The sequence below is a fragment of the Coptis chinensis genome, chromosome 9, assembly GCF_015680905.1.
Source record: "Coptis chinensis isolate HL-2020 chromosome 9, ASM1568090v1, whole genome shotgun sequence".
NCBI classification, from domain to species: Eukaryota; Viridiplantae; Streptophyta; class Magnoliopsida; order Ranunculales; family Ranunculaceae; genus Coptis; species Coptis chinensis.
This window is the reverse complement of record NC_141464.1, coordinates 1,984,279-1,998,540: the sequence shown is the minus strand read 5'-3', so window position 1 is coordinate 1,998,540 and position 14,262 is coordinate 1,984,279. Positions and strand designations below refer to the sequence as shown.

Below are 14,262 nucleotides of genomic sequence, written 5' to 3'. Positions count from 1 at the left end.
TTTACCTCAAAGGCTGTGTTTGCTATTTTAGGGTTTGGTATCGCTTGTCCCGAAACACGCCTTTTGGTTGGGCTTTCACTTGGGCTAACTGTTGTATGCCCTGATTTATGGATTGTAAGATCTGTTGGTTATATTTAGTCATTGTTTGGAAAAGTTGTTGGGTAACCTGTATAAAAGCATTGATACGATCCGGTTGTGTAGGTGTAGTAGTCACAGGTGGTGCGACTGGAACTATCTCACGTTGATTATTTATGGGTGGGTTGTGATAGTTACTATTGTTAACCGGAACGATACCTCTATTGGTATTATAACTATTATAATTACCCTGACCTTGTGCTAGACCTTGTCGTGGTTTTTTGGTTGTTATAATTATTATAATTCCCCTGACCTTGTCCTTGTCCTTGCCTAGGTGGAGCTTGGTTATAATTGTTTGCTTGCCTAACATTTTGGTTATTAAACCCTGGAGGTGTAACTTGTTGATTGTTTCGCCAACTAAAGTTGGGATGTTGTCTCCATGGGGCATTAGGAATAGGATAGCTATTAATGGAGCAAACATTATCTTGCTCTAATTGTTGTTGTTCATAGGCGAGAGGACAATAGCAGTCAGGGTGCTCAGGGCTCAAACATAAATTACATGGGTTGGAGTTGACATTTATGACGGGGATAGGCTTTTGTTGAACAGAAATAGCCTCTACCTTTTTAGTTAGAGATTCGATTAAATTTTAAGTTTCGATCGGGTTTCATCTCAAACATACCGGGCGCCTTAATGTTGAAGAAGAACTAGCGAGCGGGGATATCATCACTACCCCCAATTATTATTAGCGCTTTAGTTTGATCTTCTAAAAATTTGTAAGCCTCCCAGGCTCCTTTACTTAGGAAACTACCCCATTCATTATGTCAAGGACTTCTTTATGGTGGTGTAGAAGTCCTTTGAAAAAGGCACCTAACTAACGTGTCTTTTGCTAGGTTATGGTGTGGACACTCTATAAGCGAGATCGGTGAAACGATTCCAAGCCTCGTAAAATGATTCATGAGGATTCTCAAAAAAAATGAATCTTGGAAAGCATCTCATCCAGATTTAGGGGTGGGTAAAATGTTCCATAAACAATTTGAACAAGTTTAGCCCACGAGTCCACAGAGTTAGCGCTTTGGGCGTTAATCAAGACGCTGCCTTATCGGCTAAAGTGAAGGGAAATATCCTCAGTTTAATTTGTTCCGCACCAACCGTAGGATGATGGAATGTTGTAAGGACTTGTTCAATCATACGCATGTGTTGATAAGGTTTTTCATGGTCTAACCCATGGAAAACGGGTAACAAATTAAATATGTTTGGGGGAATTCGAAAATCCCCCACTGGGTCTGCTAGAACGATGCAAGATTTAGGGCTATTGCTCAAGGCTTTGTAAAAGTCGGAGAGAGGAGTCTCTCTTTCTTCAGCCATTATGTCAGGTGTGGTGGGTGGGATAATAGCTAGAGGTGTAGTGATTGGTATACTCGATAGACTTGTTTGTTGACGTTGACGGTTAATTATGTTCGGTGTTTTTCTCCGACCAGACTTTAATCTCATGCAAGTCTAAGTCTAAACACGACAACCCTCCAAACAATCTTGATATATTAGTATATACCTCTAACTGGAGATGCGAGGTATGGAAGAAAGGAATACTTGATCAAGCGCCCTTGCTTCGCTTTTATGAATAGCGTCTTGTTTCTGGCGTGTTCGGTGTATATAACAAGTTAGAACACTGAAAAACTTAAAAACTCGGGTTCAAAACAAACCCGTGGAAATCCGCAAAATTCAGCTTAGATGTCAGGTGCGCCACTTTAGGCGCTGGTCGCTCTCCGCGGTAACTTCAAGTTACAAGTGCCGTATGGTCATTTCGATTTGCTGGAAGCGCCAAGGTTCCAGCGTTTTGGAAAGTGCGCTCCGTTTTAAGCAGGTCGGATTTGTAGTGTAATTTTCATGGAACTTTTCAATCTTTGAAACGGACAACCACAGTATGAATCAAACAAGGGTGGGTGGGTTTAATGGGACTTAAAAATGACTAATTATACTATGAAAATAATGCTAAAGGTAACTAAGATGGCAGTGGTGAGTATTAAGTTGAATAGTGGTGAGTATTCCCGCCTGTCACGCGGGTGACCCGGGTTCGATCCCCGGCAGCGGCGCCATTTGATAAAGAATAAAAATGATAGTTTACCTACGAAATGAACGATGAAACTCAAAACGTAAGTAAACTAAAACTTAAATACGAGCTTATAATTATCAAAGTTGTCTACTCTCAATTCTATCGAAATAGAGTGGAGTAACAAATTCGTTCCACTCCTAATTCTCTAGCATGAAATGTTTTCTAATCAAATTAATCGGTCTTAAGTCTAATGAGAGGTTTACAAGGGGAATTCTATACTACGAGGTGGATTCAATTAACAAGTTACGAATAACGAAATGAGAGGCAGCTAAGGGTTTTAATCTAGATAAAGAATTAAAGGGAATTGAATGAACCTTAACTCGACTTAATCCTACTAACAAAGACTCGTCGTGATCCAAATTGAATGCTTCGCATATCAAAGTAGTAATTATAATCCCTAATTATACATGGCATTTCTACCAATTCATAACTAGCATGTGAGCGATTATATCCATTCTCATGGTGAATTAATCGTTTCTAGAGTGGAATAATTATCACGACGATTTCTAAGTTTAACAAAGATCAAGCGTCATCAAGGCTTCTTCAACCCTTCTAATGGAGGTTTAGCCTTTGATTCATACTACTATCATTTCCCATTGATTTAAAACTAGATATCATATAAAAATTCTATTCTTATGCAATTTATCTAAACAATGATTGAATCTCAGGTAATAACTAGGAAATGAATAACAAGTAATAAAGGAATTTAGATCTAAACAATTGTAAATGACAAAAATTGAAATTGACAAACTCACTATTTTATTTATCAAACTAATGAAGAACAATGATTCTAAGAGTTTAATCTAAAACAAGAATTGAATTTAAACTAAACTAAACTTAATTTTATTTAATGAAAACTAGATCTAGAATTATCTATAGTTTTAGGTCTAACTAGCTACCATTAACAAAGAGCTAAGCTTTGGTTTTTATATGTTCAGATCCAAAATCGTGCATGGGCTTCGATCCATGTTTTGGGCCAGAGAATCAGGCCCAAAACCTAATACTTTCAGTCCAAAAAGGCCTCTTCAGCTGAAGTTGGCTTCAATAGACTTTTCGTCCACTTCCGCTCCTTTGATTGGGCCAAGGCTTAGACCATTGGAAAGCTCTTTCCGAGCCGATCGTTTTGACATAAGGTAGACCCAATTCCGAGGTCTGAGTCCAAATATACGGCCTTCGAAGTTCTCAGCGACTTTGTGTCTTTGTTTACGCGCGTTGACTTTGACTATTCGGCTTTGGCCAGGGCTTTTAGAAAGGTCTTCTTGAATCTTGGCCTTTAATCACGAAACTCCTTAGTAACCGACCTTTGCTCCTTTATCTCGCTAAAGTGGCACATTTTCGCACATAATGGACTTTGAAGCACGAAATACATAAAACGCAGCGAATCGAAGATTAACTCTTAATTATTACTCACATAATTAGTATAAAAGTATGACTGTTACAGGGTTAAAACTACAGTTTTGGGCTCTTATCAGGATCCCATATATCTGTACCCAGAACTTTACAAAATCAAAGGCTAGCGCCTTATCTCCATTACCCGTTTGCCTCCATTTCTTCATTGACATAATAAACCCATGTACTAGCCATGGTCCATTTTTCCGAACATAATCATATTCCGCTTTATCTTCAAACTGAAGTTTGTATATGCCTCTTGTGATGAGTTCCACTTTAGCCTTGCTAGTCGTTTGCCAACACCGATGTAGCTCTTCAGCTACTTCAGTCACTTCTATAAGCCATTCCCCATATAACTTACCCACTAGGGTATTCGTTCCTTCCTCCTCTATCACTGGATTCTTACATTTTATGTCAATAGCTTTCTTTTCTTTAGAACAGAACAGCTGCTGCATCTCTTCAATTTTTGATTTTGAGTTTGATCCAGATGTCTCACCACTGAGACTAATTCTCAATAGATCCACCATCTCTATGATACCTTTTTTTAAACTGAAGATATGATCGAGTAGGGAAGGGGGGATGGGGGGAGGGGGAAAGAATAACAGAAAGACCAAATAGGTTAGAGATTGGTATCACTCTTTAAATAATCAACTCAGTTTTCCACAGGAACAAATTCAAACCTCGCACTATTGTAACGTTAGCTAGGAAAGAAGAGAAATTTTTTTGTTATTGTTTACCTCAGACAAGATTCAAATTCAAAATTCAAAGGAAGAGAAAAAAAGGGGGGAAGAGAGGAGCACTGCTTTCAGCCGCAAGAGAGCTCAACCAAGATTTATCCTTGCAATTTCAGCTAATTTGGAAACATCTAACTTAGGCAAAAATGATTGCAAAAACTCGACATTTCTAGACCGTCAGATTTTTTTTTTTAAAGATGAACACAATTTTTATCTAGGCTAGAAGTTTCCAAATTAGCTCAAATTTTGTGGAGATGATCTTTATTGTGAGTAGACCATAGCCAAAAAAAAAAAAAAAAAAATTGAATTCATTTTCTAGGTATAGTTTTAGGTACGTACTTATTTTACTTATAAGGGCCTGCATATATATATATATATAGTAAATTTTAGTCGCACCCAAAAAATTGTCGTATAACCCAAATGTTTTATGAACTGCCCCCAATTCTATTCTTTTCTATTTTGGGTGTGACCATCTAAAAGTAACCTAACAACCATAACCGTATGCTATCTATTTTTCATACAAATTCGAAGAAATCACCACTATCTATTTTTTTTTCCTTTCCCTCTTTCAACAACACCCATTCAATTCTATACAAGTTGATCCTATTCTAATTTAATATAACTAAGTTTAACCCCATTCAATCAAACTTTCTACTCAATCCCGAACTACACATGAGAATTGAATAGAACGGTATTCTTTTATGAAATTTAAAAACCATGTTAAAACCTCATAAATGTGTTCAATATGTTGAAACTATCACTTAAACTCCACACGTGATGATCATGCTATATTGGTGTTTGCGGTGGTCATGATGTCGTGATGTGCTCAAGCAGACATTTTTGGTTGAGCAGAAACGAAGGGGGAGAAACATTTAGAACAAAGGTTGAAAAGAGAAAAAAGTGGAAAATGAGGAAAGAAGGAAAGCAAGTGTTTTGGTTGAAATAGCGATGTCCAAACGGGTACCCGACTTTTCGGGTTTTGAATGGGTATCGGGTTATTCGGATCCGGACTGGTTTTTAATGGGTCGGGTTCGGAGTTGGGTATTTTGTTGAGAAGTGTGATCAAAACCTACTCTATCTCTGTATTTTGGATACCCATTGGGCTTTGGTTTGGGTTTCGGGTAGGATAAAACTCGGTATAAATGAAGAAAGAAGACAATAAGAAACCTCATTTGAAATGTATATCTATATTTTATTCCTTCTTCGGCTATCCACCAATTCTTCAAACAGAATAAAACTTCTAATGAATTTGGAAGTAATTATCACTTATACTCGGACATAATTCTTATGACTTTAAATATAGATGGACTCGGAAGGAACTATAAATAAATTATCATGTGTAATTGCCGAAAAAATTAGAAATTCCGATATAAATTTTTTTCATAATCCAAAATATTAAATAACTCATCATTGTAAACATGAATGAGATCATAATCTAAATATTTATCTAACTCATTCTTTTATATGAGATTAGTAGTAGGCAATTGAAATCGGATTTGGGGTTCGGTTTCGATCTGGGTTCAGTCTGGGTTCAGTTTCAGGTTTTTTAGCCCTTTTAACGGGTTTAGGACTAAATTATCAGGTCGGGATCAGGTTGGTTCGGTTTTAGAGAGTGTGACCAAACCCTACTTATATATTTTGGTCTGGGTTTGGATTTGGCTTTTGTCGGGTTTGGGCAGGGTTCAATGTGGGTTTTTTGTTTGGGTTTCGGTTTCGAGCAAGATGGACATCCCTAGGTTGAAATAGGCCATTGTGGGAAAAAAATGTAGAAGTAGAAAATTAGTATATAATTTTTTTAAAAATATATAAAAAAGAAAAGAAATAAACAAATAGTTTTTTGTTCTTTCCTTTTCATCACACCACAAGAAATAGAGGGTAGAATTAGGCGTTTCTAAAAAATTTGGGCTGTGGCTACGATTTCTTTGGGTGTGACTAAGATTACCCAACATATATATAAGACCAAAACTAATAAACTTTGTATAATTTGTTTCTCTTTTCTCTCCAAAACTTCATCTCCATTAACAACAATATGATTTTACTCCATTAACAACAATACGATTTTACTGGTATCTTATTGACATGTTCCAAAATAATGAGGTTACGCACATTGTAAGAAAAATGAATAGGGCTCCTAACCTACTAGCAAACGCTAGTTTTTTGAAGGATGTAATATCAAATGTAATAGTTAAGACTTAACAGTACTCATCTACGTGCAGATTTATGTGTATGTAGAGTGGAACAGGATGCCAATGGCACAACGTAAGGGTTGAAATTCCATCAATACAGATTGGGGTCGGACTAACTTTTAAAAAAACTCCCACTAATTCTGTTTGGACCAGTCATCAAACATGAAACTTCAGATTATACCATAAAATGTGTGATACAACTCGTGTCATATCCTGGACGACAGGCTTAAGTACGCTGAAATGAGTTCCATACAGTTATTTCGATCCTCAAGATAATTGTAAAACTGTATTATTAATAAAATAATTAACACCAATCACCCCGAAAAACAAAATTTTTTTTTGAAGAAGTTAAGACTCGATAATATGTCTTCCAAACATAACGTGGATCACTCCCAACCCATTTTACATCAGAAAAAACGAAATGTACCCAGAATAAGGAGTTGAATTTACAAAACTGACACCACCCAAACATACTAGTCCGGGTAACGTAGAAATAGAGCGGAAAACATGCATGGTTACCAAAGTGCTACGTGAATCACTCCCAACCCATTATACACTAGCGAAGGTCAATCAGACCATAAGCCTTGTTTGAAATTTCTCCATCTCACACTTCATCATCCCTACCAGGCAACCATTTTCGATACAACCATCGAGATATAGCTGTAGTCTCCATATCTAACCTTTTCACAGCCTTGTCAATTCTTCTTCTGTGTTCCGAGGCATGGACAATGATCTCCTCTTTGGAACCGGGACTCTAGGACAAGGAAAACTACTTTTCACTTCACCTTTATACTTGGACTATTAGAATTATTAATGCTCCATATTTTAACACCAGCAAAAATACCTAAAGAAGCAAAATTGCCTGTGTTAGATCTGCGCGGTGCATAAGAAAGGAGCATCTGTTTTTTGCTTTCACAAGACACCTGCCCCTGCCGCTTTAAATGTATGTAAGTTCTTCAAATCACGGTAAGTACTCCATGCTATCCAATATACAACAGAAGGGATCCACCAGGCAGAACTGTGGGATGTACAAGTACTTCTCTATCACAACCATAATGATCCATGTAGCCTGCCTCTTACATTTAATTGACAAAGTAGGCTTTCTGACTACACCGAACAAGAGGTCAGTTGAGCTTTCTAACAGAGCATGCTTTAACAACAACAAATGCCTGTACGACTATCACAACATAAAAGAAAAGCAACATAAATCCTGTGAATACTGTTTATTATACATCACATTGTCATGAAGAGCGATGTCTCCGGTGGTGTTTAACTCGTTTCAGGATGTAGAGACGTAAACGCTGGCTTAAAGCCTCTAGTTTCTTCTTCTCTTTTGGCAGCTCAGACAATTTCCGTTGCATCCTTCTAAGAGGAGTCGCAAGGGCCTTTAAGGTCATCTACAGTAATATAAAAGTATTTCAGAAAGCATTGCTCATGGTATACAAATTTAAACAGCACAAAAATCTTACTCAAAATAGTGAATCATAGTTCTTCAAAGAATTGGGCTATCTACACCTTGGAACTGGGTTCAACACTTCAACCTACGCCCATGTAAAAAGGTGGTACTGAAGGAACAAAGAAGTGACTTAAACTCTGCTCCTAGGGATCATGACTGGGTCTAGTTCTTATAGTATAAAGTATATAAACTGTGGTTGTTGTAACTTGTGGACAGCTAGAGAACTACAATTAATTTTATTGATTTTGACAATAGAGGTGAGCTTAATTCATACGAATTAAGATCAGACATGCCCAATGTTTTCTTAAGCTTATCTTGGTAGAGCCCATGGAATGACTGACCTGGACCATCGTGCAAGTGCAATACATACATATCCATCGTGTTGGAATGCAAGCACAATTGTTATACGTGGTACAATATATGCAGTTACGAAAAAGTGGTTATTTTTACTTTGATTTTTTTGGTTTTTACCTCCTTTTATCATTATTATAAAAAAGTAAACTTCTGGGGTTACAACAAAACTTTTGTAGAAAGATAATTGCCAATTGAAACAACAAGATAGTGCACCCCTGCAAGAATTGGGCTAGGATTCAATCATATATTACTTGGCAGTTACTAACCACAAAGCTAGCTCACACTTCACCGGTTTTAGTGTGATTAGTGATGGGTTTTGGACTGAGGATTAACTTGGCCAAGTCAGACTTGTATGAGGTTGGTGGAGTGGAGAATATTGTTGAGATGCTAAAGAGTTAGGCTGTGACTTGTGAGGTGCCTATTTTGGGTTACACTTGGGGAAAAAGAGTAAAACACTAGTATATATGGGTGGAAGTGTGATTGCTAAGGAGTTTGGGTGGGTGCAAACCGCCCCATTTTCCAATCTACCTATTTGGGGGCAAAGAGTAAAATATGCATCTATATAGGTGAAGGTGTTATAGGAACGTCTCTAGAATGTTTACGTGGTAGAAGTCAATTAATTTGCCGATTCGTCAAGGCCACCCTCAACCAAATCCGTAACGATTTCCAAACTCTTTTCGCTATACCTAAGCAAGTGGTGACACAAATTGCAATGGTGTTTACAAGGTTTTTATGGGGGGAGTAGCAAAGATACTAGGAAAATCCATTGGTGAGGTAGGACAAAATTTGTCTTTTTAGGGGCCTTTTTTTTATGTACTTGGATTGCGGGTGAATTGACACACTATAGTCCCAAATGCCACTGTTTGCTTCATTTTTTCGTCTCAAGAAAATTTTCCAACAATTCACCCACTGAGTGATTTACCCATTATAGAGTAGGCGATTTTCGTATCTCCCTTTGGACAAATTTTCCAGGAAAAAACAGAACGGAATACTTGGAACAAATTTTTACCAATATATAAATTTCACCCAATATGTAATCAAATATATCCAAAAGTATTTGTATTTACCTACTCTAATCGATCCATTTTTTATTTAGTTCATCTAAATATTACTTAGTTTATCACTAATAAAATATGTATTCCTACATTACTTCTTGATATTCTATTTTCAAGGCATTTGGTGAGCCTAACGCATTCCTTTAAGTCATTAAAATGCCTTACCACCTCTAAAAAATAAGGACCAGCACTTTAATTGTTAGCAGATAAACTTCATATGCTTATTTAATAATAAAAAGATCAGCAGCATCACAGTGAAGCTACATTGGAGAAGGGAGACACCTGATTTTTGTTCATATCCTTTATCATATGGTCTTCAAAAGAAGGGTCCCTGTCGCTGCCTCCAAGAGAAGAACATCTTCCCCAACTTTCCCTGTTTGAGCTTGCATAAGAGCAACATTCTTCGTGTTGTGAGTTTAAAGTAACCTGCAAAATCAGCAATTGCATAATGGCACAAATGAACACACTTCAAAAGAGTGCAAAAATCTCATAATACCAATAAGCAATGCGAATCCTTTGTTTTTCTTATCAATTATAGATTTATAGGTATAACTTTGTCAACTCCGACAAAGACATACATGAGAGACACATTCGAGACTCTATTCTTATCGTGTTTGGCGTGACATCGTTGATATGGATGTTGGTCATTTACTTTTGCAACGTCACAGTGGGAGGCATAATTGAATTGGCAGAAAAATAAGTCATTCTCCATCCTTCATCAGATGATGGTGCTGCACGTGTAGTGGGTGTTGTTGTCACACACGATAAATGCCCTTATCAACAAGTCAGCTTCGAGGACGAAAATTGATGCATGTATGGTTTTATTTCAAATTGGTTCATATAGTATTGGTGTGTTTAGCGTATATATTTAAGGTGTGTTCAACCGGTATGGTGCTTATTTCAAATTTTATTTTAGAATCATGTTTTGGTGTGTTTAGCGTTTGTTATATTTAAGGTTATTTTTATCTCTGAAAATTAGGTCTTCTAGTTTCCAAATTGGATCAGAAGTTTAGTCTAGTCTAAAATCCAATAGCGGTTTGAGTCTACAGATTGAGTTGTAGGCCTTTGGCCATAGTTGGTGGTTGATAAATAGTCTTTGTTTGTGTGAGAGAAAGGTTTTCTTCTTTCCATAAATTGCAGGTTGATTATTAGGATGAACTTGTCATCCCCTTCGTTCAATTCGTGGGTCTCAAGTTCGGTTGCGGGCTTGTTATGCACAGCAACCAAGTGACTCACAATCAACAATTCGTGATTTTTTTCAGCGTCACGTGCGGATACCTATTTGCCTGCACGTGCATCAGATAGATTTCCTTGTGACGTTTGATAACCTCAACAACATCCAATATTGCAAAAACAAACTTACGAAAATTGATAAAAAACTGAATTTGAACCAAGGTTGAAGCTTGCATTCACTATAATATGAAATATGCAGAAGTAGAGGTCTTACCAATATGACAAATGATGAAGCCCATTAGAGGAAAATTTAAATTTCATATCTTAAAGAAGGAATTAACAAGATTACCTGTAGATGAGATGGATCATCATCCACGTTCCTTTCCAAGTTATATGCAGAACTGTCTTCATCTAGTAAGGAACCCTAATATACACGAGAGAATCCATTTAGATGAAAGATAACCATAAACATGGATAAAAGAAAGAGGAAAAAATAACATGAAATTTGAAAATAAAGACTTACGACACTTGTAATTGGTGAAAGTAGAAGTCCACCTAGGGAGTTTGCAACCGGAATGCAAGGAGCAGCTGATGAGCTTGCAGCATCAGTACCAACAGTCTGGAGACCACTGATAATCTCATACAATATGCTCTAGAAACAGAAGAGGCAGAACTCTGTATCAATTCATGTTGAAATGTCAATTCTACAAGAACGACTTCTATAAGGTATGATAATGTGGTGAAACGTACTGGCGGAAGCTTCAACAATGGTTAAACATCAATTAAGTTTATTGAAAGAAACACCTAAAACTAGGGATTAAACCTTCAAACAAGAAGGCCTAGATGCCTTTATATAATAAATTTAACTACTAAATCTAATTGGATTCCAAATAGGAAACCCTCCAAAATCCTATTCCTAATTGAATTAGGAAACCAAAGAAAATAGAAACTACTACTTAATTAATTAATCCATGCTCATGCATCACACTCCGCGACTTGAAAGATACTCGTCCTCGAGTTTGGAATTGTGAAAATCCACCAATGTGCAAAAGTTCTTCATAGTAGGATACGTCACCTCTCCCTGGGTGGCAGAAAATTCAACTTCGAATTTTGCCCAAATATCAGCTGAAGCATATATTGACAAGGCACCACAATGTTGTTAATACTCCTTTCGAAAAAGACTGCGAATACTGAAAATCATAAAGTAAGTGAAGTACTTTGTGGCTGTGAGCAAAATTCTCTTTGAAATTGGGTATAAAAGGATCCCGATAATTACTTTGTGCTCGCTTTGCATGACTGATAATCATTGTGCGTGGCATTAATACTAATCCACCAACTGAAGGAAGCAAGTTCGGCAGACCAGAAAATATTGAAGCATTGCCTACTGGTGATCCATGTGGTATAATTTTAATATGTGCTCCATCAAATAATTACGTGCCTTATAGCCCAGCCCAAAACAAGTTGTGCTTGGACGCCCTTGGCCATGTTGGTTAGAAGCCCATAGTGGGAATTCAGATTGAGCACGAAGAACATGAATGTGAAGAAGACGTTTTTTTTTCTTTCACCGTGAATGTGCTTGAGAAAATCATTGATATCCTCTTCCAAATTAAATATTTGAAGCTGTTCTTCCCATAAAATAAACTTTTGAATCAGGACCTCCCCCAAATTTTCTTTTTCTTCCTCAATTAATAGTGAGTTTTGAGTTTTCGAAAGTGTTTTTCCAGGATTGGGTGCAATACTGGGTGGAAGGTGCTGGAATTGAAGAGGAGGGTCATGGTTGGGTGGGTTTGGTCTCAACATCCTCTTCTTTCTTCTCAAAATCAGCCTTTTCAACTTCAGTTGGTGATGGATTTGAACCTCTGAAGAAATACTATCGGTGCCACTATCAGTTGGCTATTTTGTTTTTTGGCTAAGTTAAAAATTACATCAAAAGGGAAATAATTATACAAGTACATTAAGTGGCAGTTACTCCTCCTAATCTACTTTGGATCGAGCAAATCTCATGAAAGGTTGCTAAGGAACCTCTCACTTATATATATCCATGGGGGGTATCTCATTACATTCAATCAACTGATCTCTATTTAGATTTGATGCTTTCTTTGCTATAGCATCAGAGACCACATTTCCTTCCCTCCATACATGTGAAAGAAAGAAGTAATGTAGGCCCTTCATGCAATCCTTCCATCTATACTTCATTTTCCACGGCATTGATTTGGACTTATGGACTTAGTAATGTAGGCCCTTCATGCAATCCTTCCATCTATACTTCATTTGCCACGGCATTGATTTGGACTTAGTAATGTAGGCTCTTCATGCAATCCTTCCATCTATACTTCATTTGCCACGGCATTGATTTGGACTTGAAGGCAGTAACAGCAGCAGCTGCATCCAATTTCACCCAAACATTCAACTAGCCCCTCTCAATAGCTATTTCAATTTTCAACACTTTCCAAGATACCAATGCATTCAGCCCAGTAGCCTGTGGCTTCTCCATGGCTTTACCTCGAATTAAAAGAAAATTCCATGCATGATCTCTAAAGATGACCCATATCCAGACTGACCTGGGTTGCCTTTGGTAGCACCGTCAATATTAATTTTTACTTGGCTCGGGGCCGGAGGTAACCAAAGTGAGGTTCAAATCCATCACCTTCTTGAACCTGTGGTGGGTCTCATAGCTACACTCCCATTCCTAGTAATCTTCAAGTCTTGTATCTGTGTACTAGGTGTGAGCCTTAGACAGCCCGGCAAACGATCTGAATCTCATATCTGATCATATTGAAGCAGTATTGAAGTGAGGGAGTTCTACCTTAGAAGTGTGCTCTGTTTCTGACTCACCAAAATCAGGAGTTATTGCCTCGCAAGCAGTAATATGCATCCAAATAAGCATATTTATCTTGGTTGGAATATCCATCATCGGAATACTCTTCTTTATTGGAATCATTGAATAATTCTTCACTATCGTAGTCGTAGTTATCACTACGAAAGTACGATCTTCGCGGCCCAAAATTTTGGCAGCGGCAATTGGGAGTAGGGGAACAGAAGTGAGAGGGAGGTTTATACCTTCTTGAACGAAGATATCTCTCGCGGCGGCTGTGATCTAAATCACAAGTTCTCCAAGTAGGAGGATCGGCATGGTACTTTGATCGGGGGGGAGGTGACTACCTTCTACCTCTTCTTTGATAATCCATCACAATATCTCCCAAGATGTTTATGGCTCGGGTACCAAATTTGATGTAACTAGTTGGCGGAAGCTTCAACAATGTTTAAACATCAAGTTTAATGAAAGAAATACCTAAAACTACGGTGTAAACCTTCAAGCAAGAACAATTCTTTTAGAATTAATATTAAATAAAAAACCATCTAACAATGATGGCCTAGAACACCTTTATATAATAAACTTAACTACTAAATTTAATTGGATTCCAAATAGGAAACCATCCTATATCCTATTCCTAATTGAATTAGGAAACCAACGAATAGAAACTACCACCTAATCATTTAATCCATGCTCGTGCCTCATAATGGTACACCATAAGATCTCAGTAAATGAACGTTGCACATATACGTATGCTAAAACAGAAATATATTGTTCAATCAGGTACAAAAGAAAATGAAACAAAAAGATCACACCTTTATATAATAAACTTAACTACTAAGTCTAATTGGATTCCAAATATGAAACCATCCTATATCCTATTCCTAATTGAATTAGGAAACCAACGAATAAAA

The 14,262-nt window shown here is 37.2% G+C and overlaps 1 protein-coding gene across 2 annotated transcripts in view; it reads right to left on the bottom strand.

Annotated features, from left to right (window-relative positions):
• Positions 1 to 7,456: 7,456 nt before the first annotated feature.
• Positions 7,457 to 14,262, bottom strand: part of LOC147474372 (alpha/beta-Hydrolases superfamily protein) — a 31,310-nt gene continuing 24,504 nt past the window's right edge. For both annotated transcript variants that reach the window (XM_086584332.1, XM_086584333.1), the window contains 4 exons: positions 11,057 to 11,185; positions 10,883 to 10,957; positions 9,643 to 9,786; positions 7,457 to 7,892 (listed from right to left, as the gene is read on the bottom strand). In XM_086584332.1, the coding sequence (XP_086440458.1) occupies positions 7,737 to 7,892; positions 9,643 to 9,786; positions 10,883 to 10,957; positions 11,057 to 11,185 (504 nt within the window). In that variant the 3' untranslated portion in view covers positions 7,457 to 7,736. The remainder of the gene's footprint in view (positions 7,893 to 9,642; positions 9,787 to 10,882; positions 10,958 to 11,056; positions 11,186 to 14,262) is intronic.